The sequence below is a fragment of the Coregonus clupeaformis genome, unplaced genomic scaffold (genome assembly GCF_020615455.1).
Source record: "Coregonus clupeaformis isolate EN_2021a unplaced genomic scaffold, ASM2061545v1 scaf0001, whole genome shotgun sequence".
NCBI classification, from domain to species: Eukaryota; Metazoa; Chordata; class Actinopteri; order Salmoniformes; family Salmonidae; genus Coregonus; species Coregonus clupeaformis.
In genome coordinates, this window is record NW_025533456.1 from 3,135,309 (window position 1) to 3,163,189 (window position 27,881).

Genomic DNA, 27,881 nt, shown 5'->3' on the forward strand with positions numbered 1-27,881 from the left:
GCTACTCCACGCACGCGGTTTTGAGGCTGGTCGACTTCTAGCTCATCAACTCAAGTGCAAATCTGCCTCGCAGCTGATCCCTCAAATTCACAACACCTCGGGTGTTTTAACAGTTAGTCCCACTGAAATCAATAATACTTTCAAAACATTTTATTCAGATCTTTCACATCAGAATCACTTGAAGACAATTAAATTATGAATGATTTTCTTGACAATTTGGAAACTCCTACCATTAGTACAGAGAAGAGAGGAAATTGATCAACCTTTGCAATTAGAGGAGATTATTAATTAAATTACAGCAATGCAAAGTGGGAAATCCCCTGGCCCAGATGGCTACTCAATCAAATTCTACAACAGGTTTTCTGCCTAACTGGCACCCCTCCTGCTTGAAATGTTTGAAAACACCCTGGACCAGGGTATTTTACCCCAAAACCTGAGAGAGGCGTCGATCACACTTTTGTTAAAACCCGGCAAAGATGCATCTGCGTTTGGCTCATACAGACCGATCTCACTTTTAAATGTATATGTTAAAGTATATGCAAAATTGCTCGCCTCTCTTGTCTTCCCTCCAAACTGAACTTTCAGAGATGGAGTATTCTCTATTTTACTTTAGCTGGTAAAGTGAATAGTGTCAAGATGAATGTATTGCCCAGATATCTGTATGTGTTACAATGTCTCCCTCTTTTTCTACCAAAGTCTTTTATCACTTTAGTGGATAAGCTTATCTTTTTTTATGGGGCAGTGGGAGTCCAAGAATACATAAAGCATTCCTCCAGAGATAGAACACATGGAGGACTAGCTCTTCATAACTTGATGTATTATTACTGGGCAGCGAATATACAACAGATTGTTTACTGGCTTCACACCCCAGAAACTGATTGGTGTCAAACAGAAGCCAACTCCTGTTTCTCTTCCTCTTTGTCAGCTTTAGTCACCTCCAATCTCCCTCTTTCAGCTTCGTGCTACACATCCAATCCAATTGTTGACAATACTCTTAAAATTTGGGCTCAATTCCACCAACATTTTAAATTCTGTGATTTCTCTATTCAAAGTCCTATATGTAATAATCACCTCTTCCTTCCAGGCAAACTGGATTCAGCTTTTAGGCTGTGGCAGAGGAATGGCCTTACTAAGTTTAAGTTTAATGACCTTTATATTGATGGCTTGGATGCCCTTTTGAAAACACCTTATCAACGAAAGGGACTCATATCCCGTATTTTTTAGACAATCATGTCCCTTGATAACCTGTCACTTAATAAAATCCGATCTGAGTGGGAAAAGGAACTTGGTGGAGAGATCTCTGACGAAGTCTGGAATAGTGCCTTACTTAAAGGGTAAATGGAAGCTCCTCTTGTGCCCGGCTCAGCCTTATACAATTTAAGGTACTTCACCGTATCCATTTCACTAAGGCCAGATTGTCCAAATTCTACCCAAATATTAATGGTACATGTGACAGGTGTAAAAGCTATTTGGCAGACTTGACTCACATGTTCTGGTCCTGTCCCCGTCTGGCAGACTATTGGTCCACTATTATTTATTTAAAACCCTTTCTGAAGCATTTGATATAGAGTTTCAGCCTGGTGCAGAAATTGCTTCTTTTTTTTGTACCAAACAACAATCCTTCTCTGACCAATAGACAGCTAGATGCAATTGCCTTTGCCACCCTGTTGGCCCGCAGAAGGAATTTATTGGATTGGAAATCTATCAATCCTCCCTTAACCTCTCTTTGGCTCAAACATGTTATGCTGTTCCTCTTAATTAGAAAGAATTAAGTATACCATTCGAGGGTCAACCAAGTCATTTTATTCCACCTGGGACCCGATGATATCCTATTTTGAACAGCTCCAAAGACTTCCTCCAGCTAGTGCTCTTGGCCCCACCCCCACCCCTTGAGGTTACTGATATATACAGGCCTAGAAGATCACCTAATCACCTGGAATTGTTAGGCTATTAGGTTTTTGCTTTGTATTGAAGTAACATTGTTTTATACTTTTGTGTTGTTTTCTGTAACTCAATGACTTTCCCTTTCTTTTTAAATGTGTTTGGGGGCATTCTGGGGAGGGGGGATGGGAGGTGGGGGACAAAAAGGGGAAACATTTATAATGTCTTTCATTAACTGTGAATAAAAATATTAAAATAAAATAAATACAAATAAAACAATGCCATGCTGGTGGGTGGTAACATTTAAAATAAAACCCAGCCCTGAAAAGAAACGTAGTCTGAAAAGTATTAGAACTTCGGATTTCCCACTTCAAGCCCATATCATACTTTGACTAAAACAATTACTTATTGGCTTAAATCATTGTGCAACACCATGGGTAAACTCTGGGGATCGTCTTTCAGCTGAAAAAAGTGAATGTTTGCTTTAGCAGGGCTTTAATGGAAGAAGCAGTCTTATGAATGAAGTTGAGGTGTTGCATTAGGTAAATGAAGAGACGTACTCGACAGCCTGGCTATGAACGTCTTTATGTACCCCGCATCAGAATCACAGCATACAGTGTCATAACTAAACAGAAATATCATCACCTTATTTATATAGTTTTATTTTACCTTTTTAATAATGCTCTTTTTTTAAATCAATTTTTTACATGTTTTCTTCATCTCAAGTCTTGGGTTTCTTAATTCAATAAAGAAAGTCAAAAGGAGACAACAGGTGCAAATGTTGCTCTGCAGGCCGAACTGACACCCAGCTCAGAATGTTTCCCAGGGTTATTGTCATGTGCTTCAGTATAACTGGACTCAGGTACGTAGACCATAGCATAGACAAACCTTTCTCTGTTTTGAAGGTCAACCATGACACGTAGTCACAAGCAAGGCAGGGAATTCACTTACATGAAACATTGTTACATTCTGCCCCTTTTATTTCAGAACAGGTGTTTTTCAACAGAGCACCGCTCTGGCAAATCTATAAAACTATGATAATAACTGATTTATAATGCTTTAACAACTGATGTGGTGTTTATCATTGAAAATGAACACACTGTCAACAAAATTGGTTTTGCACCAAAAATAATGACTTTCTTCGTGGTCTGAGTGCGAGGAATAATACATTAAAATCCAATATGGATTTTTTGGGGGTCGGTTCAATTGTTTCAAAGTCATCTTAAACTAACACTAGATATCTGCTCCCTGTGTGTAAGTCCTAACTAAGGCTACAACCATATAGAGTACACACCTACGCATACACACCACATGAGCTATCCTAACACATGCTCTCACTTATACACTCACACTCACTTCCAGGTCTATACCTATGCATGTCTTGTCATGTAGTTCAACCATCTGGCCACTAGGTGTGCAATGGTCAAAGCAACTCATTCCTTCTGGAAGGCAAGCGTAGCTGCACCAATAGCTGTTGATGAGGTCACTGTGGTAGAGATAGCACAACTGACATGAACAGGACACATACACACATTGTACGTCACGCAGTGTATTCAGGGGGACATGTGACCCACCCGCAGTATGGGATTTCCGATGAGGATAGGATGTAGCCTGGTCCCAGATCTGTTTGTGCTGTCTAGTCAACTCCTAGTCGTGACTATGACTGTAGGAGTTGGCAAGATGGCACAAACAGATCTGGGACCAGGCTAGATCAGAGGCATCTTAGGTTACAAAAAGCCCTCGTTTCTCTATCCCCCTGTGGATTTGGGGCTATGTTACACTACGAGAGTCAACAGGGAGTGAATTTCCAAACTCCAGAAGCCACAAGGTTGTTTTTAAAGGTGCACTCTGTAACTTTAATTTCTGGTAAAAGTGCCCCTGCTTTTGTTTTTACACTGTTTCTTGGCCATGTTTGTAGTTGCCATAGGGGAAAGTGGGAATTACAGATTCCACCTTTAAGGTATCCTACATCATCATACAGATATGCTGGTGTGGTAGACAGCTAATAAAGGCCTGCAGTTATGCATATCCCATTTGAATGTGGGAGAGAGACCATATAAACAACAGCACAGAGTAAGAATGGGTCAGTATCCCTGCTAGGGTGTTCGCTTAGTCAAGATGCTACATAGACAACTCTATATGACTGTTCTGAACGTCCATTATCTACCCACTTCTGCACTGACAACACAGGGCTAATAGAACTAGAATCGGACTTTCCTGAATCCTTCAAAAGAGTTCAGCAGCGAATATATTAAAATGGTGTACAGTGGAGGTACAATACTAGCTGGTGGTCCCTTATCAACTTGCACCTGTTGTCTCTGTTGTTGTCACAAAGTAAGTCATTTCATTCACTCTAAAAAACAAACAAGAAACGTAATATTTACAAATATTTTTGCCTGCTTGTTCTTACACTTACAAATTTACAGTTTTGCTCCTCTTTTTAGACATGTCTCTGTATCACGCAACAATGTATTCCTCCACATTCAGAATGTTCAGAGGCTGACAGGTAGGTTGTTATGGTGATTATGTGTCACCATGGCGCCCTCTAGTGTGTAAACCTATAAAATAGACAAGGAAAATAACAGAAAAAAGGAAATAGCTTCTGTCGCTCTTCTCCTATTGGTTGAAGTTTTGTTTTATTTGTACTAGTAGTAGATTCCTCTTCGACCTCCCATTGCCCTCTTATTCACATGAATAAGTATAAAAAGTTATCTAGGATCTAATGGCACAAAGACTCTTCATAGGACAGACTCCGATCGCTTCCATCGATCAAATAAGATGTTGGTGCCTTAGTCTGTCCACTGTCCCAGTTGACCAGTCACATCTCACAACCTTTCCCCTTTGTTTAAGGCTGTGATGATGACTTGGATGCTTTGAGTCTCTCTCCCAGGTTTCTTTTTCTAGTCCAAGAACACAGCTTGTATTAAGTCCATCTCTAGCTCCACTGACTCTCCCTGGTCCAGCTCTACCTCCACTGACCCCAACCCCAGTCCAGTCTGTGTTACAGTATATTGTGCAGCTGTTCATTCCCCCATTTTCCCGCCACACACTGTCTCTCTCAGTAGGCTAACACAGTCTGACTCTACCAGTGTGTTCTCTCACATTCTCCCCTCCACAATCCTCAAGCAGTAATGAAATTGAAACCAAAGAAAAGTCCAAAAGCTAAACACAAGCATAGACACAACACCGTCGCTAACGGTTTCCCATAGAGGATACAGTGCACTGTGGGTTCACACTCACAGCTCTACAGTTCTGTTATGTGGGATTAATCATATTAACCCATCAGCCCCCTCTACTGGCCATGTTAGAGCATTACAGACAGGGGCGTTATCAATAGACTTTCCCTCGACTTTTACATGCTTCTCCCTGTTCAAAAAGAAAGAAAAACCAAAAACCAGCAACAACTGATCACTTTGCTGCCCCTTGGTCTAAGGTCCTCTCCCAGCTTTGTTATCCCAGACCTGGCCTGGCTGACAGACCCCCAGTCTTGCTCAGTGTGCTTAGAATGACATGTACAGCGGTGGATCTAAGGGGATGTGGAGAATGACATGTACAGCGGTGGATCTAAGGGGATGTGGAGAATGACATGTACAGCGGTGGATCTAAGGGGATGTGGGAGCAACAGAGGCAGCAGGGTGAGGGGTCAGGGGTGAAGGGTCAGGAGATGCAGGGTTCAATGACTGTACACAGTGAAGTTATGAATTGAAAAGTCTGTGAGTTCTACTCAACTCTTCACATACGTGTAGCTATTACTCATAGTTCGTGAAATTGCGAGCATAGCAGCTTGAATCAAAATGGTGTTTACTGGTGGAGGAAAGGAGAAAGGGATGGGGAAAATAGAATGGGAGGAAGAATGGAGGAGTGTGTGTGGAAGCAGTTGGATACATTTTATTTTGGAGTGGGGGTTCGCATCATGGGGATGAGCCTCTGAGTTGAGATGTCTGTCTGTCTCTCTCTCTCTCTCTCTCTCTCTCTCTCCCTCTCTGTCTCCCTCCATCATTCTCTCTGCACTCTAATTACCCATGCCCCTGTGAAGCTGTGCTGACATGTACGTACACACACGCACGCACACACACATCAAACAGAATATATATGTGCTGGAAATAGAGGCGAAGATAGGAGAGAATGTGTGAAAGAAGGAGGGAGAGTGAGAACTGCCTGTCCTTTTCTCTCCTTCATACTAACAGAATGAGGAAAGTCATGTTCTATGAGGATCCAAGACTTGAGTACTGTATGTACCTTCAATAGCTCCACCCGCAGCACCAATACCTCGAGGGCACCCTATCCCCTACATAGTGCACTTCTTTTGGCCAGAGCATAATGGACACCAATATCTCTAGGTATGTGTCCAAAACCACACCCTAATCCCTATAGTGCACTCCTTTTGGCCTGACTGGCACTATATAGGGAATAGGATGCCTTTTCAGTGGCAGCTTATGGCTTCCATGCCTGCCATAATGACTCACAGAGAGACAGGGGCCCAAGGCTCAGTGGATGGCCTGGTTATTACGAGACAAACACAGAGCTGCTACAGTGGCACCAATATCTTCCATTATATAAGAGGGGCCCTCAGGGGCCCTGGCCTGATGATAGAGCAGGAGGAGGATGTGAGACAGGAAGGAAGGGAAAGAGGGGTCTCTGTGTGACTGATATGTGGTCTTGTTTCTTTTGGTAAAGCGCATTGGTTTGCACCCGCTTTGTATGAAATGTGTTGTATGAATAAAGATTGATTTGATTTACTGGGGTAGTTGATTTGTTTGGGGTAGCATGTGGTCTATAGTGCAATAGTAGACAGTAAGCAATGTGCATGGGAGATGTTGATGATACGCAATGTGTTATATAATCAATGTGTATGATCATTATTTTTAATCATGTTTGTTCCAGTCAGGTTTATGTTGTTGTAAAGGATAATTGTGCAAATCAAAGAAGCGCCTGTGCAGTTTTTTTTAATTGCCTCCATTTTTAGCTTTTGAAAATAAAATATGAAGAAAAAGCATATGAAATAGAGATAGAAATGGTTTAAAACAGGAGACGTGTGTGGAAACATTGACTATCCAGTGTCCTTTCCTCATCATAGTTTAAAAAAATAATTCATGCATAGATCCCTACTGAGAAAACCATTTATATATCTTCTTCTTTGTACACATTTATGTATAACTATATATCTATATATCTATATACTTATAATTATTTCCACAAAAAAATAAGAACTGAAAGCAACAATCAATCAAACAATCAAAGAAAAAAGCACACAAGATAGGCCAAATTGGCACTTTCATGAACACACAGTCAGTAGGCTATCTTGATACATCTCCACACTCTTTATTCTCTCTCAGTTCCCTCCTATGGGAAAACAACACAGTACTTGGCACCAAGAATGCTGGTAGAAAGACGATATCAGAATATCAATATTTTCATGATAGATGCTAACTGTATGTACTGTATGCCTTGTATGAAAAAGACTCCCAACAATCCATAAGGGTGGGCTGAGGGGTTAATTTTGGGGTTGTTAGAACTACAGAGGAGGGAAAGAGATGGATGTAGAAAAGAGAAGACACTATATCAAGTAAGCAGATGACATGAGTAGAGAGAGAGAGAGGTTTTCCAATATATCAGAGGTCACTTTACCCAACACCCCAAAAAACAATCCCCAACCCTATTAAAAACGACAAAATGAAAAGCACAGTAAGAGGATTGTCCTCTGGGAAGGTTTGGGGGCTGTCAGAGTCAGAGAATCAGAGAATACGAGACCCCATCAAAATAGTTTCTAAATGTCTCAATGCACCCCCATTACATCTGCTGCCTCTGCAGTTCAGCTGCATTTCCACTTAACCCCAGCAGGTGGCACTGTAGGAAATACACAGCATCAGGGCAGCAGGCTGACGGTTGGAGAAACAGAGAGTAAGAGAGAGAGATACCTATCCATAGAGAGGGAGCCAGAGCGTGTAGTAGTTGGTCCTCTGGTCCTCCAGGGGGAGCTCTAGCTTTACTATACGCGTGTGGTGGAGTGGGGGTGGGGCAGGGTGTTGTTGTGGCCGGTGCTGGGGAAGGTGTTGAAGGGGTGGAGGGGCTGCATGCCGGTGATGGTGCTGGGGATCATGGTGATGGTGTTGGGGGTCATGAGGGGCACGTCGTCTGGGGCTCTCCGCAGGGCCAGGGTGTAGTCGGGCGGGCAGGCGGGCCGCAGGATGTCGTGGGGCCGGAGGGGCTCCATGTCGTGGTGGGGGTCGTGCTCCGAGTGCTTCATCTGCAGGGACATGATCTCTTCCTCCTGGCTGTGCGCCAGGTCATTGGCGGGCCCGCCGTGGCGTTGCGGGGAGAGCCGGTGGCGCCGCATCTCCTGCCGCTTGTCCCGCTTGTAGTAGAGCGCGGCAAACGCTAGGATGTTGAGGAAGAGTAGCGACGCCCCCACCGCCACTGTCACCGACAACTCTGTGGAATAATCCCGCGTGTCACCAGGGAACAGGTCCAGTCTGGGCCGCTCTGATCCGTAGGGCTCCACGGGGTCAGGGAAGGTGGGGTAGGGGTGGCCCGTGGTGCGGGGTTTGGGCTTCCAGGGGACCCCGGGGGGGCGGGTGCTGCCTGGAGGTAGCCTGGTGGTAGGGGGGAATTCGTCGTGGAGGGAGTGTAGGTGAGGGACCAGCTCCAGCCAGAAGGCCACCTTGTTGGCCCGGTAGTTGTCTCGGACACGGGGCTTCAGGCCGATGTGGAGGTACTGCTTGTCCTTGGAGTTGAACTTGGTCCAGATGACCTCCTCGAAGCGGTTGGGCTTGGTGTGGATGAACTTGGTGTCCTGAGGCACCGGCAGGTTGGGGTCCCTGGAGGAGAAAGAGGATGAATAAAAATCTCACTTAGATGATTTCAATCAAAGGTATTCCAAAGTTATTACACACAGACACTATATAGTATATTTCACTGTTAAACAATCTCTTGAATTTGACATTAAAACATGCATTTTTTGTAGATTTAATTTATTCCGGGTGTGGAACCTCCTATGTGTGCACGGGCCTAAACATAGAATTACATATAGAATCCCTATTGATTTAATAGGATCTCCGTGAGCCTAATAGTAGAGATTTTGTCATTTTACTGTTAAAATGTATTACCTTTTAATGTTCCATTAACATAACCAGTCATGATGTTTTCATCTGATTGTCAAACAATCAGTTCACAAGGCTCCTGTACGCCTGGCTACCTGCTCGTATTCATTCATAATTCCCTCATCCATACAGTGCACTGTGCACATAATATTTGAGGAACAGAAAGAAACATCTGTAACAAAACACCAAAAGTCTAATGAATGACATTCAGTAATTGATGCCTCCACTGTCCGCGCGCGTCTCTGCCTCGGCCAATCAACTCGGCCTTTGCAAAATGTCACTGTTTGTCAAACCACACCGCATTTTGGAGCGTATTCCACACGTTTTCAAGTCCATTCGCACATTTTTCATGCGACTGACATGCCGTAATGATAAATAATAGTGTAATAGCAGTTTTCTTGGCATTTTTGTTTTAATTATTGTGATAGGCTCATGTTAAACCGGTCATCTATTTATTTTTCTGGTACTTCGTACCAGACAGTACCAGCTTACTTTCACCCCTGCATATAGTATGATACACTTGTTATGGCTGCAAATCAAAGACTAAGGGCTCGATTCAATCCGTATCGCCAAAGTTCAGCAGTATAATTTAAATGTAAAGGCAATGTTCCTGCCTTAGCGGAGACTGCATTCAACCCCTCAACCCCTAAGGTGGAATGCATCCCCATAAAAATCCATCAGTTTAAGTTAGAGATATCTGCATTGGATGCGTCTCAATCCACTTATGTCGCACTTTCACATCTGCGGTGGAAGGTGGCAGAGCTAGAGCGGTGCATGTCAGACCATGAGACATACCGGAAATCCGTCTTCTCACAAAATCAGCTGTAGTGTCAAAACAGTTTGGCCTAGAAAATATTATGACCCCTCGATCTGCCAATTTCTGTCTGTAGCGTCCAAACAGTTTGGGCAAACACACTAATATGACCCCTCTGTGGAAAGGTGAGACTCTCACGAACATGTTGGTTGTGTTTCTCTAGGACGCCCATAGGCCTCACAAGACTCGTCCATAAATATTTTCAACTGGTATTATACAGTGCATTCGGAAAGTATTCAGACCCCTTGACATTTTCCACATTTTGTTACGTTACAGCCTCATTCTAAAATGGATTAAATTGTGACCTATAATAATAAAGCAAAAACAGGTTTTTAGATTTTTTTTCAACAAAAAAATAAAATAAAATGAAATATTACATTTACATAAGTATTCAGACCCTTTACTCTGTACTTTGTTGAAGCACCTTTGGCAGCGATTACAGCCTTGAGTCTTCTTGGGTATGACGCTACAAGCTAGGCACACCTGTATTTGGGGTGTTTCTCCCATTCTTTTCTGCAGATCCTCTCAAGCTCTGTCAGGTTGGATGGGGAGTGTCGCTGCACAGTTATTTTCAAGTTTCTCCAGAAATATTAGATTGGGTTCAAGTCCGGGCTCTAGCTGGGCCACTCAAGGACATTCAGAGAATGGTCCCAAAGCCACTCTTGCGTTGTCTTGGCTGTGTGCTTAGGGTCGTTGTCGTGTTGGAAAGTGAACCTTCGCCCCAGTCTGAGGTCTTGAGCACTCTGCAGCAGGTTTTCATCAAGGATCTCTCTGTACTCTGCTCCTTTCATCTTTCCCTCGATCCTGACTAGTCTCACAGTCCCTGCCGCTGAAACAAATCCCCACAGTATGATGCTGCCACCGCCATGCTTCACCGTACGGATTGTGCCAGGTTTCCTCCAGACGTGATGCTTGGCATGCATGCCAAAGAGTTCAATCTTGATTTCATCAGACCAGAGAATCTTGTTTCTCATGGTCTGAGAGTCTTTAGGTGCCTTTTGGCAAACTCCAAGCGGGCTGTCATGTGCCTTTTACTGAGGAGTGACTTCCGTCTGGCCACTTTACTATAAAGGCCTGATTGGTGGAGTGCTGCAGAGATGGTTGTCCTTCTGGAAGGTTCTCCCATCTCCACAGAGGAACTCTGGAGCGCTGTCAGAGTGACCATTGGGTTCTTGGTCAACTCCCTGACCAAGGCCCTTCTCCTCCGATTACTCAGTTTGGCCAGTCTGCCAGCTCTAGGAAGAGTCTTGGTGGTTCCAAACCTCTTCCATTTAAGAATGATGGAGGCCACTGTGTTCTTGGGGACCTTCAGTGCTGCAGAACATTTTTGGTACTCTTCCCCAGATCTGTGCATCGACACAATCCTGTCTCGGAGCTCTACGGATGATTCCTTCGACCTCATGGCTTGGTTTTTGCTCTGACATGCACTGTCAACTGTGGGACCTTATATAGACAGGTGTGTGCCTTTCCAAATCATGTCCAATCAATTGAATTTACCACAGGTGAACTTCAATCAAGTTGTAGAAACATCTCAAGGATGATCAATGGAAACAGGATGCACCTGAGCTGAATTTTGAGTCTCATAACAAAGGGTCTGAATACTTATGTAAATAAGGTATTTCTGTTTTTTATTTTTAATACAATTGCAAATATTTCTACAAACCTGTTTTGGCTTTTGTCATTATGGGGTATTGTGTGGAGAGTGAGGAGGGAAAAAAGTGTTTTAATCCATTTTAGAATAAGGCTGTAACTTAACAAAATGTGGAAAAAGTCAAGCGGTCTGAATACTTTCCGAATACGGAGACTGTTTAGTGCCAAAAATAAGGGGTTAAATACATGTAAAAACAAATAACAAATGTTTCCTGATCTTTGTTATATCTCTCAGATATAGGACAGACGCTTCAGAGCAAACTTCCTTTGGATTTTGTTTTGGGGACTATCTGTGGTTCCATGTAGTGAATCTGTTATTCAATGTGTTTGTATGGGCTAATAGAAGTAAGGCCAAAAATTATTTGTCATCAACTTCAAGGGGTCTTAAAATTCAAAATCAAAATCAAATGACCTTCTTAAAACAATTCCATATAGACTCTTATGGGTTAGCTGCAGTTTGGCTCAATCGGAAATTACCTTTACATTTCAAGCGGGCTATAGTGCTGAATTTCGGTGATACGGATTTAATTGAGCCCTAAATGATATAGTCCTCAAGAGCAGGGAGGGCAAACCATTCTTTCCACCTTCTATCCTCTACCGTTCACCACCTACCCCGTCTTAGCAAAGTTCGTCCAGTACGTCATGACTACAGCACTGAGCATGACATCATTTTTAGAGAAGTTGCAGGGGAACAGGTCGGTGGCTCCGATCATGGGCACCCCGAACACATAGGGGATCTCATCCCCGTGGGCCGCGTCCGCCCACTCCGGCCGCGTCTCCGTCTGACAGTGGTGGTAGAAGGTGTAGAAGTAAACGGGAGACTGGAACTCGGCGTGCAGTTTGGCCGTGGCCACCGCTGGCGCCACCCACTGGTGGTCCGTGAACAGGGCAAGAAGGGTTTTTCTCCTCATGTCTCCGTTGTCACGGTCGGCCCAGTCAGTGTACATGAACTTAATGGTCTCTCTCAGGATGTCCTTACCTAGAGGGGAGGAGAGGGAGGAGGGTGGTGGGAGGAAAGGGAGAGGGGTGAGAGGGGCAGTGGGTAGAGGGGAGGGAGGGAGAGAGAGGAGGGGAGGAGAGGGAGAGGGGGACAGGGAGGGAGGTTTGATACAAGAGAGAGTGAGAGTTCAAGAGAGGGAAGTTGAAAAGAGACATACAAACGGAGCCAGAGGATGAGCGAAAGGGAGAGGATGAGCGAAGGGGAGAGGATGAGCGAAAGGGAGAGGATGAGCGAAAGGGAGAGGATGAGCGAAAGGGAGAGGATGAGCGAAGGGGAGAGGATGAGCGAAGGGGAGAGGATGAGCGAAAGGGAGAGGATGAGCGAAGGGGAGAGGATGAGCGAAAGGGAGAGGATGAGCGAAAGGGAGAGGATGAGCGAAGGGGAGAGGATGAGCGAAAGGGAGAGGATGAGTGAAAGGGAGAGGATGAGCGAATAGAGAAATAGAGAGAGAATATAGAAAGGGAGAGAACGGGAGGGTTCAGAGAAAGAGCCACATGATAGTGAATTGAAGGTTAAAGATACGTTTTTACCAAATAGTAAACCACAGAACTTGGCTTTGAGACACATCGTTCCTCTCTAGTGGTTATGCATTATATTGTTATGATATTATTATTATTGTTATTATATTGTTATTATATTGTTACTTTACACAATACTTTATAAAAAGCTGTACATTAATTGGTATTGGTATTTTTGTATTTTATTAGGATCCCCATTAGCTGTTGCGACAGCAGCAGCTACTCTTCCTGGGGTCCACACAAAACATGAAACATGACATAATACAGAACATTTATAGACAAGAACAGCTCAAGGATATAACTACGTACATTTAAAATGTCACACATAGCCTACATATCAGTGCATACACACAACATATCTAGGTCAAATAGGGGAGAGGCGTTGTGCAGCGAGGTGTTGCTGTTTTTTGAAACCAGGTTTGCTGTTCACTTGAGGAATCTGAGATGGAAGGGAGTTCCATGAAATCATGGCTCTACATAGTACTGTACAATTTCTTGAATTTGTTCTGGAATTGGGGAGTGTGAAAGGACCCCTGGTGGCATGTCTGTTGGGGTAAGTGTGTATGTCAGAGTTGTGTGTAAGTTGACTATGCAAACAATTTGGAATTTTCAAAACATGAATGTTTCTTATAAAAATAAGAAGTGATGCAGTCAGTGTCTCCTTTACTTTTAGCCAAGAGAGACTTGCATGCATAGTATTGATATTAGCCCTCTGATTACAGTGACAAAAAAGACGTGCTGCTCTGTACAGGGCTAGCTGCAGTTTTTCTAGGTTCTTCTTTGCAGCACCTGACCATATGACTGGACAATAATCAAGATAAGGACTTGCTTTGTGGAGTTTTTATCACGGACAGACCTCTCCCCATCTTTACAACCATTGAATCAATATGTTTTGACAATGACAGTTTACAATTAATAGGGATATAGAGACCATTACCCTCAGGATATCCATAGAGATTGTCCACAAAGTTAGAGATGGTGTAGTCGAACGCTGCAGCTGAGATCCCATCGTTGTCTTCACTGTCGTCTACAAACTTCAGCCCCTCTCCCTGGTTCACTCCTATCAGGATGTCATAGTTCAGGAACTCCCCCTTGTGGCAAAAAGAGGGAAAGACATGTTAGGTGTGTCGACACGTTAGCAGTGGATGAGATTAGTTTTACTGCCTCATAAAATTTAAGCACTTTGGGCACCTTGAAAAGCACTATAATCACCAAAAAGCATCAAATATAAACCTGTCTTAAATCACACTTAAACATTATAGTAATGTCTTATCATAACATTTATATTTTTACATTTTACTCTTGGTAACTCTGGCACTGAGATTTCATCAGAACCAATAGAATACCTCTGTCTCTGCAGTCAGAGAGAGCAATGACTAATATACCCACACAGACCTCCACCCCATCCCTACCCCCAACAACACACTCACCCTCTGCTCCAGCAATCCCCCCCCACCCACCCACCAACCCACCTGCTGCATGAGTATCTCAGGGTCGTCCGGCACCACGTCTCCATCCACTACGGGTCCGAAGGCGATGTGGTAGCGGGCCGGCTGGATGTCCTGATCCACCAGCTCCCTGAAATTCTTCTTCCTCAGGCAGTCCACCAATTCTGCTGTCTCTGAATGGCTGCAGCCCACCTTCCGGGCCAGTATCTTGGTGTACTTGAGGGGCTGGTAGTTGACCGACCAGCTGGAGATGGCTGAGCCACTCTGGGCTATAGCTCTCTGGAACAGACCTGGAGGACAGAGAGTGGAAGGAGAAGTTAGATAAGTGAATCTGAAAGGAGCAGGACAAAACAAGATCCTATACATAGAGAAAAGGTGAGCGGACATTCCCTTTTTTTGGGTCAAAAAATTGAATACGGCCTAAAGTGTACTATACATGTTAGATTATTACAGTAGCAGACAAGGTTGCATCTCAATAGTCTAAAGAAGCTTTCCTCTCATTGTCTCCTTTCCTTCCGTAAAAGATAAGCTAATATTCTAAAGAATACTTAGTTAGGTTGTGAACGTTTGTTCCCTTTTCCCTCCACAACTTTTTATATTTTTCCTATATCTTAGTCACTGTAACAAATCAGATTGAAAGTAATGTGCTTTAAACTCCACCAATCTCATAGTTGAGATGATACTGTATGAGATTCAGCCCAGACTGGGGAATCGATGGGGGACTGCACAGTCTGCCTCTTATTAAATAAACATTTTCCCTTCCTCTTTTCCATAGATTCTTTTTTTTTTTTCTCTGTCTGTGGTGCCTCGTTACAGGAGGGCGCTCTCATTCCTCCCTCTCTTCCTCCTTGGTATTGCTGTCTTCCTCCACACTCCTTTCCTCTCCTGTAGACTCCTGGTGAATAATTAAGCAGTGACGCAGAGCAGAGCCTCTTTCCCAGGGAAGACTATTAGGGAGCGTGTGGCCCTACCTGCGACTTCAGCATTACTCCTCATAGAGGAGAGAGGGAGAGGGAGAGGGAGAGGGAGAGGGAGAGGGAGAGGGAGAGGGAGAGAGAGAGAGAGAGAAGGGTGGGCGGGAGGAGAGAAGGAGAGGGAGTTGAAGAGAGGGGTGAGAAAGTAAGTGAGAATTGATAGGGTGAGAGAAAGTATGAGAAAGGAGAGAGAGGTGACTCTATATTTCATCCTAAATCCTAATCAGTTTATCTCTTTCATCCATCCCTCTCTGTGCATATTCCCTTCCTCTACCTCCCCCCTCTCTTCTCCCCTCTCCTCCCTCTCCCGCTCTTATCATAACGATCTGTATCCCCCCAACCCCTTCCCCCTCCTCTCTCCCTTGCCTCTCATCCCCCTCTCCTCCATAAACACGTGTGTATCATGCCACAGTTGATTTGTTGAGTGGTGGGATGACATGACTGGTGTTCCCCGTGGGGAGCGAGAGCGTTCCTTACCTGGCACCCCGGGGGCTTTGAGTGACAGGTGGAGGAGTAGTAGTCTGGAGGGCTGGTGTTAGATGACGATGAGGACGGTGATGAAGATGAAGAAGATGAAGATGGGTTTGACAGTAGAGAGAACAGGTTTTAATGTATGGGTAAGTGGCAGCAGAGGAGAAGAGTCAATGATGAGACGAGACGAGAGAGGAGGAGAAAACATGTAGGTTAGGCTTGGAGGAGAGGGGGAGAGGACATGTAGGTTAGGCTAGGAGGAGAGGGGGAGAGGACATGTAGGTTAGGCTAGGAGGAGAGGGGGAGAGGACATGTAGGTTAGGCTAGGAGGAGAGGGGGGAGAGGACATGTAGGTTAGGCTAGGAGGAGAGGGGGAGAGGACATGTAGGTTAGGCTAGGAGGAGAGGGGGAGAGGACATGTAGGTTAGGCTAGGAGGAGAGGGGGAGAGGACATGTAGGTTAGGCTAGGAGGAGAGGGGGAGAGGGGGAGAGGACATGTAGGTTAGGCTAGGAGGAGAGGGGGAGAGGGGGAGAGGACATGTAGGTTAGGCTAGGAGGAGAGGGGGAGAGGACATGTAGGTTAGGCTAGGAGGAGAGGGGGAGAGGACATGTAGGTTAGGCTAGGAGGAGAGGGGGAGAGGACATGTAGGTTAGGCTAGGAGGAGAGGGGGAGAGGACATGTAGGTTAGGCTAGGAGGAGAGGGGGAGAGGGGGAGAGGACATGTAGGTTAGGCTAGGAGGAGAGGGGGAGAGGACATGTAGGTTAGGCTAGGAGGAGAGGAGAGGAGGACATGCACATACTATACTGGTTGTTTGCTCACAATCTCATGTATAGACACACACACACATACATAAAAAAACATATACAGAAAACCTGCACACATGCATGACCACACATGCACACACAGACACAAACACAACACGACATACATACTGTATGGCGGTCAGCTTGATCTTCAGACACAGAGACACCCAGAGTGATGATGGATCTCTCTCTCTCTCTCTCTCTCTCTCTCTCTCTCTCTCTCTCTCTCTCTCTCTCTCTCTCTCTCTCTCTCTCTCTCTCTCTGTCTGTCTCTCTCTCTCTGTCTGTCTGTCTCTCTCTCTCTCTCTCTCTCTCTCTCTCTCTCTCTCATAGCGTTGAAGACAGACAGAGGGGTATACCTGGTAGTATTATATGATCAAAGCAGAGGAGTGTGTGTGTCAAGGTTTGCCTGCAGGTTATTGGACCACATTGCTCCCAATATAAACTTTGATTCTCTGTCTCAAATGACATCCTAGTCCCTACGTAGTGCACTACTTTTGGCTCTGGTATTCTATGGGGAATAAGAAGACGTCACTCTGAACTCACTTTGAACCAATCTATCCTTGTGAGTAACCACATAGTACATCCATGTATCTTTACTCTACTGGGTAAGAGTAAGTAATCTGAGAACTGAGAAGCAAATCAAATCAAATATGAATGCGACCCACCAGTGTGCCCCTTACCCTCGGAGTGGTGCGAGAGGATGAGCAGGTTGACGCAGGACGCCCCGGCGCCGGAGCCGAAGATGGTGATGCGCTCGGGGTCGCCCCCAAAATGGCCGACGTTCTCGTTGAGCCAACGCAGGGCCTGGATCTGATCCAACAGACCATAGTTCCCCTTGGCTGACTGGTCCCCTGTACTCAGGAAACCTATAGAAAGGAGAGGAGAGCGGGGGAGAGGGGGGAGGAAGAGGGAGAAAGAGAGAGAGAGAGACATCGTTAATAGAGAGTTTATTTTGACAATAATATGTCAGATCCTTCGGCAAATGTTCTGCCGTTCACCGTCAAGCACCCTTCAGAGTTTACCCCCATATTCTACAGTCGCCTATCCTCTCACATATTTTGATAAAGGGGATATAGAATAAAACATAGAGGCCTGTTAATAAATAAACTGGTTCAACAAGAGATGAAAGGCTCAGCTTCATGTCAAACTGTTACAGACCTACAGTGCCCTCCACTATTATTGGCACCCCTGTTTAAGATGTGGTCGAGGACTTCCAAAAATTCTCCTTTTTTTTTAAACAACATAGAACCCAAATGCAAAAAAATAGAAAAATCCAACCTTTTATTTAAGTACATTACTTTGGTGGTAAAAAAAAAATCACACATTTAGAAAAATAAAAACTTGAAATCATGTGTCCCACAATTATTGGCACCCTTAACAATTCCGCTGAAAATTTTAATTGATTTTTTTAAAAATATATTTTTCTGTAGTTGCTAAAGTTGGTCAGGGTATCTAGGAACTTTTAATTAGTAATTCATGACTTCCTGTTTCCCTGGGGTATAAATATGACGTGACACAGAGGCCTAATTCTCTTACCCATTTGTCAACATGGCAAAGACAAGAGAACACACCATTCAAGTAAGGCAGATTTGTGTCGACCTTCATAAATCAGGCAATGGCTACAAGAAAATAGCCACTCGCCTTAACTTGCCCGTATCTACAGTCAGAGGAATCATTAAGAGATGATTGTGGACTACAGGAAAAAAAAGAGGACTGAGCACGCCCCCATTCTCATCGACGGGGCTGTAGTGGAACAGGTTGAGAGCTTCAAGTTCCTTGGTGTCCACATCACCAACGAACTATCATGGTCCAAACACACCAAGACAGTCGTGAAGAGGGCACGACAAAGCCTATTCCCCCTCAGGAGACTAAAAAGATTTGGCATGGGTCCTCAGATCCTCAAAAAATTCTACAGCTGCACCATCGAGAGCATCCTGACTGGTTGCATCACCGCCTGGTATGGCAACTGCTTGGCCTCTGACCGCAAGGCACTACAGAGGGTAGTGCGTACGGCCCAGTACATCACTGGGGCAAAGCTCCCTGCCATCCAGGACCTCTATACCAGGCGGTGTCAGAGGAAGGCCCTCAAAATTGTCAAAGACTCCAGCCACCCTAGTCATAGACTGTTCTCTCTGCTACCGCACGGCAAGCGGTACCGGAGTGCCAAGTCTAGGTCCAAAAGACTTCTCAACAGCTTCTACCCCCAAGCCATAAGACTCCTGAACAGCTAATCATGGCTACCCTGACTATTTGCACTGCCCCCCACCCCATCCTTTTACGCTGCTGCTACTCTGTTAAGTATTTATGCATAGTCACTTTAACTCTACCCACATGTACATATTACCTCAACTACCTCAACTAGCCAGTGCCCCCGCACATTGACTCTGCAACGGTACCCCCCTGTATATATAGCCTCCCTACTGTCACTTTATTTTACTGTATATATAGCCTCCCTACTGTCACTTTATTTTACTTCTGCTCTTTTTTTCTCAACACTTTTTTGTTGTTGTTTTATTCTTACTTTTTTGTTTAAAATAAATGCACTGTTGGTTAAGGGCTGTAAGTAAGCATTTCACTGTAATGTCTGCACCTGTTGTATTCGGCGCATGTGACCAATACAATTTGATTTGATTTGATTTGATTTGAAGAAGTTTAAAACAACTGGAACAGTGACAAACAAGGCTGGAAGAGGTCCCAAGTTTATCTTGCCACAACGCACAGTGAGGAGGATGGTAAGAGAAGTAAAAAAAAGTCCTAAGCTCACTGTCACAGAATTGCATCAAAGAGTGGCATCTTGGGGTCACAAAGTCTCCAAAACAACCATCAGACGCTCTCTACATGCCAACAAGCTGTTTGGGAGGCATGCAAGGAAAAAGCCTTTTCTCACTAACACTCACAAACGTAAACGTCTGGAGTTTGCTAAGCGGCACTGGGACTTCAACTGGGATCATGTGCTTTGGTCAGATGAGACTAAAATTGAGCTTTTTGGCAACAAACACTCTAAGTGGGTCTGGCGTAAAACAAAAGATGAGTATGCCGAAAAGCACCTCATGCCCACCGTGAAGTATGGTGGAGGATCTGTGATGCTGTGGGCCTGTTTCTCTTCCAAAGGCCCTGGGAACCTTGTTAGGGTGCATGGCATTATGAACGCTTTGAACTACCAGGACATTTTAAATAAAAACCTGATGGCCTCTGCCAGAAAGCTGAAGATGGGTCGTCATTGGGTCTTTCAGCAGGATAATGATCCAAAACATGTGGCAAAATCTACACAAAAATGGTTCAGCAGTCACAAACTCAAGGTCCTCCCATGGCCATCTCAGTCCCCAGACCTCAACCCAATCGAAAACCTGTGGGGCGAGCTAAAGAGGAGAGTGCATAAGAGAGGACCCAGGACACTGGATGATCTAGAAAGATTGTGCAAAGAAGAATGGTCAAAGATCCCTCTCTCTGTGTTCTCCAATCTTGTGAAATGTTATAGGAGGAGATTAAGTGCTGTCTTGTTGGCAAAAGGGGGTTGTACAAAGTATTAACATCAGGGGTGCCAATAATTGTGGGACACATGATTTCAAATTTTTTTTTTTCTAAATGTGTGATTTTTTTTTTTTTACACCAAAGTAATGTACTTAAATAAAAGGTTGGATTTTTCTATTTTTTTGCATTTGGGTTCTATTTTGTTTTTTAAAAAAATGAGAATTTTTGGAAGTCCTCGACCACATCTTAAACAGGGGTGCCAATAATTGTGGAGGGCACTGTATATCCATCCTGGCCTGCCTTTCGAAAGTATTTGAAAGCCAAGTTAACAAACAGATCACCGACCATTTCGAATCCCACCGTACCTTCTCCGCTATGCAATCCGGTTTCCGAGCTGGTCATGGGTGCACTTCAGCCACGCTCAAGGTCCTAAACGATATTATAACCGCAATCGATAATAGACAGTACTGTGCAGCCGTCTTCATCGACCTGGCCAAGGCTTTTGACTCTGTCAACCACCGCATTCTTATTGGCAGACTAAATAGCCTTGGTTTCTCAAATGACTGCCTCGCCTGGTTCACCAACTACTTCTCAGATAGAGTTCAATGTGTCAAATCGGAGGGCCTGTTGTCTGGACCTATGGCAGTCTCTATGGGGGTGCCACAGGGTTCAATTCTTGGGCTGACTCTTTTCTCCATGTATATCAATGATGTCGCTCTTGCTGCTGGTGACTCTCAGATCCACCTCTACGCAGACGACACCATTTTGTATACATCTGGCCCTTCATTGGACACTGTGTTAACAAACCTCCAAACGAGCTTCAATGCCATACAACACTCCTTCAGTAGCCTCCAACTGCTCTTAAACACTAGTAAAACTAAATGCATGCTCTTCAATCGAACGCTGCTGGCACCCGCCTACCCGACTAGAATCACCACTCTCGACGGGTCTGACCTAGAGTATGTGGACAACTACAAATACCTAGGTGTCTGGTTAGACTGTAAACTCTCCTTCCAGACTCACATTAAGAATCTCCAATCCAAAGTTAAATCTAGAATCGGCTTCCTATTTCGCAACAAAGCCTCCTTCACTCATGCTGCCAAACATGCCCTCGTAAAACTGACTATCCTACCGATCCTTGACTTCGGCGATGTCATTTACAAAATAGCCTCCAACACTCTACTCAGCTAATTGGATGTGGTCTATCACAGTGCCATCCGTTTTGTCTCCAAAGCCCCATACACTACCCACCACTGTGACCTGTACGCTCTTGTTGGCTGGCCTCACTACATGTTCGTCGTCAAACCCACTGGCTCCAGGCCATCTATAAATCACTGCTAGGCAAATCCCTGCCTTATCTTAGCTCATTGGTCACCATAGCAGCACCCACCCGTAGTCTGCGCTCCAGCAGGTATATCTCACTGGTCATCCCCAAAGCCAACACCTCCTTTGGCCGCCATTCCTTCCAGTTCTCTGCTGCCAATGACTGGAACGAATTGCAAAAATCTCTGAAGCTGGAGACTCTTATCTCCCTCACTAACTTTAAGCATCAGTTGTCAGAGCACCTTACCGATCACTGCACCTGTACACAGCCCATCTGAAATTAGCCCACCCAACTACCTCATCCCTATATTGTTATTTATTTTGCTCTTTTGCACCCCAGTATCTCTATTTGCACATAATCTCTTGCACATCTAGCATTCCAGTGTTAATACTAATTGTAATTATTTTGCACTATAGCCTATTTATTGCCTTACCTCCATAACTTGCTACATTTGCACACACTGTATATATATTTTCTGTTGTATTTTTTTGACTTTGTTTTTTTACCCCATATTTAACTCTGTGTTGTTGTTTTTATCGCACTGCTTTGCTTTATCTTGGCCAGGTCGCAGTTGTAAATGAGAACTTGTTCTCAACTGGCTTACCTGGTTAAATAAAGGTGAAATAAAAATAAAAAAATAAAATAAAATGTCAATGGCCTTTAAAATGGCTGGGTAAGGAGCATTTGTTAAGGGGAAGGGAGAAGAGAGGAGAGGGGGAAGGGGGGGATGAGAAGAGAAGATAGATAGTAGGTGTTCTATGACTGTGAGGTGGCTCCGGAGAGAGAGAGAGAGAGAGAGAGAGAGAGAGAGAGAGAGAGAGAGAGAGAGAGAGAGAGAGAGAGAGAGAGAGAGAGAGAGAGAGAGAGAGAGAGAGAGAGAGAGAGAGAGAGAGAGAGAGAGAGAGAGAGAGAGAGAGAGAGAGAGAGAGAGAGAGAGAGAGAGAGAGAGAGAGAGAGAGAGAGAGAGAGAGAGAGAGAAGGGGGGCGGGAGGGAGGGAGGATATAAGCACAGTGTTTCATCTGTGTGTGTGTGTGTGTGTGTGTGTTTCATCTGCCTCCAAGACACCAGGGGTTGGCTCCCGAGCAGGAGAAGGCTGATCAAAGAACTGACACTACAGAGAAGACTCTCTCTCTCTCACACACACACACACACACTCACACTATGCACGCATGCGCACACACACACGAAAACAGGCACAAACACATGCGCGAGTGCACACACACAGAGCCACAAGCGCACACATACAAAGACACACACACACTCTGGGGTTGTCGACCTCTCTCTAACACACACAAAAAGACAGAAGACAGAACTATACACTCTTCTGTGTGCCGACACACACTACCACTTGTCTTAGTACCCATACTCCAAGGATAAAACATATGCACAACATTTGATACGTGTTTGTGTAGGCATGTGTGTGTGTGAGGGTGATGGGTGGGTGCCTGCACGTGCTCACATGTGCCTGTGGTAATGCGGGTATGCATCCCTCGCCTCCTTAGGGCTCGACTCAATCTGTATCGTGGAAGATCAGCGGTATAGAGCTATTGAAATGTAAAGGTCATTTCCGATTGAGCCAACATATGGGGCGTTTACTGTGAATGCAGTCTCAGCGAACGCGGGAACATTGAATTTAAACCGCGCTATATCGCGGATCTTCCGTATCGGGTCCATAGTGTCTCTGACCATTGGATCACCCCCACCCTGTCTATACCCAGTGTGTATTCATTATATATGGTGATGCCTGCCAGTGATGCCAGGGTTGCCAATGTGTCTCCTGTGTGTGTCCATAGCAGGCCAGGGTCTCTATATAGCAGAGAGGAGTAGGGAGGCCAGTAGTGTGTGTGTGTGTGTGTGTGTGTGTGCAACAAGATCTCACAATTTAACTTCAGATTCCAACGTTTGTCCACGTTTCTCCAAACATCAAATTTCAACGGTTAAGTTTGGGATAGGATTACGGTTACAACAGAAACAACTTGACGGTTAAATGTAGGGATTAATGAAAAATGCTTAGGGTGCCCTGGTGGCACAAAATAATCAAAGGTCTGACTGCACGGAGATGCTTAGGAAAATGGTTACAACAGGGGACCAGAGTGTTTGTGTCTCAGGGGAAGAGGGTGGATCTGATCTCCATCACCTAGGACTTGACATAGGTTAATCAAATCTCACATTTTTGTCAATTTTTGCTCAATCTTGCATGCTTTCTCAAACAGCTGTAACTGTATATGCATTCGTAAATCAGGTCCTTTCTTGAGCATCTGAGCTTATGGTTGATTGTGGAGGAAAGTGGTTGAGTGTGTTAGAGTATGTGCGTGTATGTGTGTGTGTGTGTGTATCCCACATCTGTTGCAAGGGGGTAAGGATGTTAGTGAGAATATAGGATGAACCACAATAATTGTTTGCTAAAATAATAATTGCTTGACAAACATGTAATGAAATACAATGACATAGAACATAGAATAGAACACTATGAAAAATCTGGGAAACCAGGCCTGCTATTCATAGCAGACTTCGAAAAGGCATTTGATAAAGTACGACTGGGGTTTATATATAAATGCCTGGAGCATTTCAATTTTGGAGAATCTCTTATAAAATGGGTTAAAATCATGTATAGTAACCCTAGGTGTAAAATAGTAAATAATGGCTATTTCTCAGAATGTTTTAAACTGTCAAGAGGAGTGAAACAAGGTTGTCCACTATCGGCATATCTATTTATTATGGCCATCAAGATGTTAGCTATTAAAATCAGATCCAACAATAATATCAAGGGATTAGAAATCCAGGGCTTAAAAACAAAGGTGTCATTGTACGCTGATGATTCATATTTTCTTTTAAATCCACAACTTGAATCCCTCCACAGCCTCATAGAGGATCTAGATACATTTTCTAACCTCTCTGCATCCAAGATGGCGTAGTAGTGCAGTCCTGTTTTTGTCGTGTGTCTGTAAATAGCCTGTAAATACCCTGTTTTTTTGTATTTTTCGTACATATTTCCCTATCAGACTTTTCATCCTTCTACAAAATATACTTTCCTGCAACCCGCCTCACTCAATGTGGAACGGATTCTATTATTGACTTACCTTTTATCTAGAATCTCCAGTTGAAACTAGCTAGCCAGCTAACTAGCTATTTGCTATTAGCCACAGTTAGCGGTATTTCACCCAGAACATTGGATTTTTCTGCCGGAATAATTTAATCACTGGACATTAATCACCGGATCGCAACTAGCTAGCCGCAACCGAATGGATGTTGCTGTTTGGCTAATCACCACTGCCCCCGATGCAAGCACCAGTTAGCCTCGAGCTAGCCTAGAGCCAGGCTCATATCCCGGCTATCTACCTCTAGGTCTACCGGACGGGAGTAGCCAGCTAACTAGCTACTTGCTATCAGCTACCGCTAGCGGTTTTTCACCATTGTCCGTGGCCTGCACCACCCACCAGCCAGCTCTAGTCTGGACTATTATTCGGCCAGTCTGCACTGTCTGCACAGCGCGTTATCGACCCAGAACATATCAGTTTTTCTGCCGGAATCACTGAATCACTGGACCTTTAACTCCGGATTCATCGCTACCAGCTAGCTGCAACAAAATGGACGTTGTGGTCTGGCTAATCATCCTGAGCTAGGCCCATCTCCCGGCTATCTACCTCTCTGTCAACCGGACGGGACCACCTAGTGTTGACACGGAGCCCCGCCGATCTTACACGACTGGTCTGCCGACGAAATCGTCTGATGTGGTTACAACAGGCTTCCTGTTACGACGTCGACCACGAAGATTCCATCTCCTAGCCCCGGCCCGCTAGCACACGCTAGCCGTGGCCTCTTGCTCACTAGTGCTTTAGCAGCCCCCGAACTACCTCCGAACTATCCTATTGCTGTTCACCGGACCTTATGATAACTCAGCTATACAGCTGATGTCTGCTGGACTGTTCCTTTTTACGGTACTGCACCTGTTTATGTTTAGCCTCAGCCCAAACTGTGTCGTCATTACCAGCTGTTGTCTTAGCTCTCTCAAATTACACCTGTGATTGCTTTATGCCTCTCTCCCATGTCAATATGGTTAGCTTATTGTTGTTTCGGTTATTTCTAATTGTACTATTTCACTGTAGATTCCCCAGCCCAGCTAAACCTGCCTTAGATAGCTCCTTTGTCCCAACCCCCATACACGCGGAGACCGACTCAATTGGTGCCTCCAGTGATGCTATCTCTTTCATTGTTACTCAACGCTTAGGTTTACCTCCATATATATTTTCTGTTGTATTTTTTGACTTTGTTTTTTTACCCCATATGTAACTCTGTTGTTGTTTTTATCGCACTGCTTTGCTTTATCTTGGCCAGGTCGCAGTTGTAAATGAGAACTTGTTCTCAACTGGCTTACCTGGTTAAATAAAGGTGAAAAAATAATAATAATAAATAAATAAAATAATTACAACCAAATTATGATAAATGTACTATATTACGTATTGGTTCACTAAAAAATTAAAAAATGTTGATTACCATTTAGTTTACCAATAAAATGGTCTGATGGTGATGTGGATATCCTCGGAATACATATCCCAAATGAAATAAATGATCTCACTCCAATACATTTTAATAGAAAGTTAGCAAAAATAGGTAAGATCTTGCTACCATGGAAAGGTAAATACCTGTCAATTTGTGGAAAAATCACCCTAATTAACTCTTTAGTATTATCCCAGTTTACCTATTTGCTTATGGTCTTACCTACGCCTAGCGAATAGTTTTTTTTATTATATGAGAAAAAAATATTCCATTTGATTTGGAATGGCAAGCCAGACAAAATTAAACGGGCCTATTTATATAATGAATATGAATTCGGAGGACAGAAATTATTAAATATTAAAGCATTAGACCTATCACTAAAAGCTTCAGTCATACAAAAGTTATACTTAAATCCGAACTGGTTCACTAGCAAATAAGTAAGATTGTCTCACCCAATGTTCAAGAATGGCTTTTTTCCCTTTATTCAGATTACAACCTCTCACATTCAGTTATTTGAAAAGGAAATCATCTCCCAAATATCCTTATTTCTAAAATAAGCAATAGAAAGTTGGTTGCAATTTCAATTTAATCCTCCAGAAATGACAGAACAAATAATGCAACAAATATTGTGGTTAAACTCAAATATACTAATTGATAAAAAAACATTATTTTTTGAAAAAATGTTTAAAAAATGTATAATCTTTGTAAATGATATCATAGGCAGGACTGGTGGAGTTATGTCGCACATGCAGCTAACAAAAACATATGGAAATGTCTGCTCTACCCAAAATTACAACCAAATAATTGCAGCCTTACCGCAAAAATGGAAGAGGAAAGTGGAAGGGGGAAAAAGTAAGGAACTTGTCTGTCGGCCTTGCATTAAAGAACATAATTGGTTAAAGAAAATGGTGATAAATAAAAAAGTACACCAATTTCATTTAAGGGCCAAAGGATTGACAGCCGTCCCATATAGATTGCAAAATAGTTGGGAAGAGATTTTTGACGTACCAATTCCATGGCATAGTGTTTATGAACTGATACGCAAAACAACGCCGGATTCAAAACTTAGAATTTTTCATTGTAAATGATTATACAAAATTCTTGCTACCAATAGAATGGTATTTATATGGGGGATACAATCTTCCCAGCTCTGCAGATTTTGCTGCGAAGAGACAGAATCATTAGATCATTTGTTTTGGTACTATCCATTTGTTGCTTGTTTTTGGTCACAGGTCCAGGAATGGCTGAAGGATTGCAATATTTACCTGGAGCTAACCCTGCAGATAGCACTACTGGGTGATCTGAAAAGTAATTGTCAATCGATCAATAATATAATAATACTTTTAGCAAAAATATTTATTTTCAATTTACAATCTGTAGAAACAATGAGAATAGAAGGGTTCAGAACTTTAGTGAAACATCCCAGTACAGTTGAAAAATATATGGCAAATAGAAATCCAATATGGATGGTGTTAAGAGATAGATGGGAGGTGTTGAATGGAGCTGAAGGATGGGACTAATAACAACAACTAATAACAACAAGATAACTAATGTAAAGCATACTGTGTCCATAATAAGTATTTGGTTATAGGTTGAGAGCTTTTGTGAAAGTTTGAGAAATAGACGCCTCACAGGTCCTCAACTGGCAGCTTCATTAAATAGTACCCGCAAAACACCAGTCTCAATGTCAACAGTGAAGAGGCAACTCCGGGATGCTGACCTAGGCAGAGTTGCAAAGAAGAAGTCCAGTGTCTGTGTTCTTTTGCCCATCTTAATCTTTAATTTTTATTGGCCAGTCTGAGATATGGCTTTTTCTTTGCAACTACGCCTAGGTCAGCATCCTGGAGTTGCCTCTTCACTGTTGACGTTGAGACTGGTGTTATGCGGGTACTATTTCATGAAGATGCCAGTTGAGGATCTGTGA

The 27,881-nt window shown here is 43.8% G+C and overlaps 1 protein-coding gene across 2 annotated transcripts in view; it reads right to left on the reverse strand.

Moving 5' to 3' along the window:
- Positions 1-2,447: 2,447 nt before the first annotated feature.
- LOC121554549 (neuroligin-2-like) overlaps positions 2,448-27,881 on the reverse strand; it is a 247,169-nt gene continuing 221,735 nt past the window's right edge. Inside the window, exons 5-9 of one of the 2 annotated variants that reach the window (XM_045212247.1) lie at positions 17,345-17,530; positions 14,436-14,701; positions 13,901-14,054; positions 12,058-12,424; positions 2,448-8,699 (exon numbers count right to left, since the gene is read on the reverse strand). In XM_045212247.1, the coding sequence (XP_045068182.1) occupies positions 7,871-8,699; positions 12,058-12,424; positions 13,901-14,054; positions 14,436-14,701; positions 17,345-17,530 (1,802 nt within the window). In that variant the 3' untranslated portion in view covers positions 2,448-7,870. Of the gene's footprint in view, positions 8,700-12,057; positions 12,425-13,900; positions 14,055-14,435; positions 14,702-17,329; positions 17,531-27,881 lie in introns of both variants that reach the window. The other variant, XM_045212246.1, reaches the window with a different exon arrangement.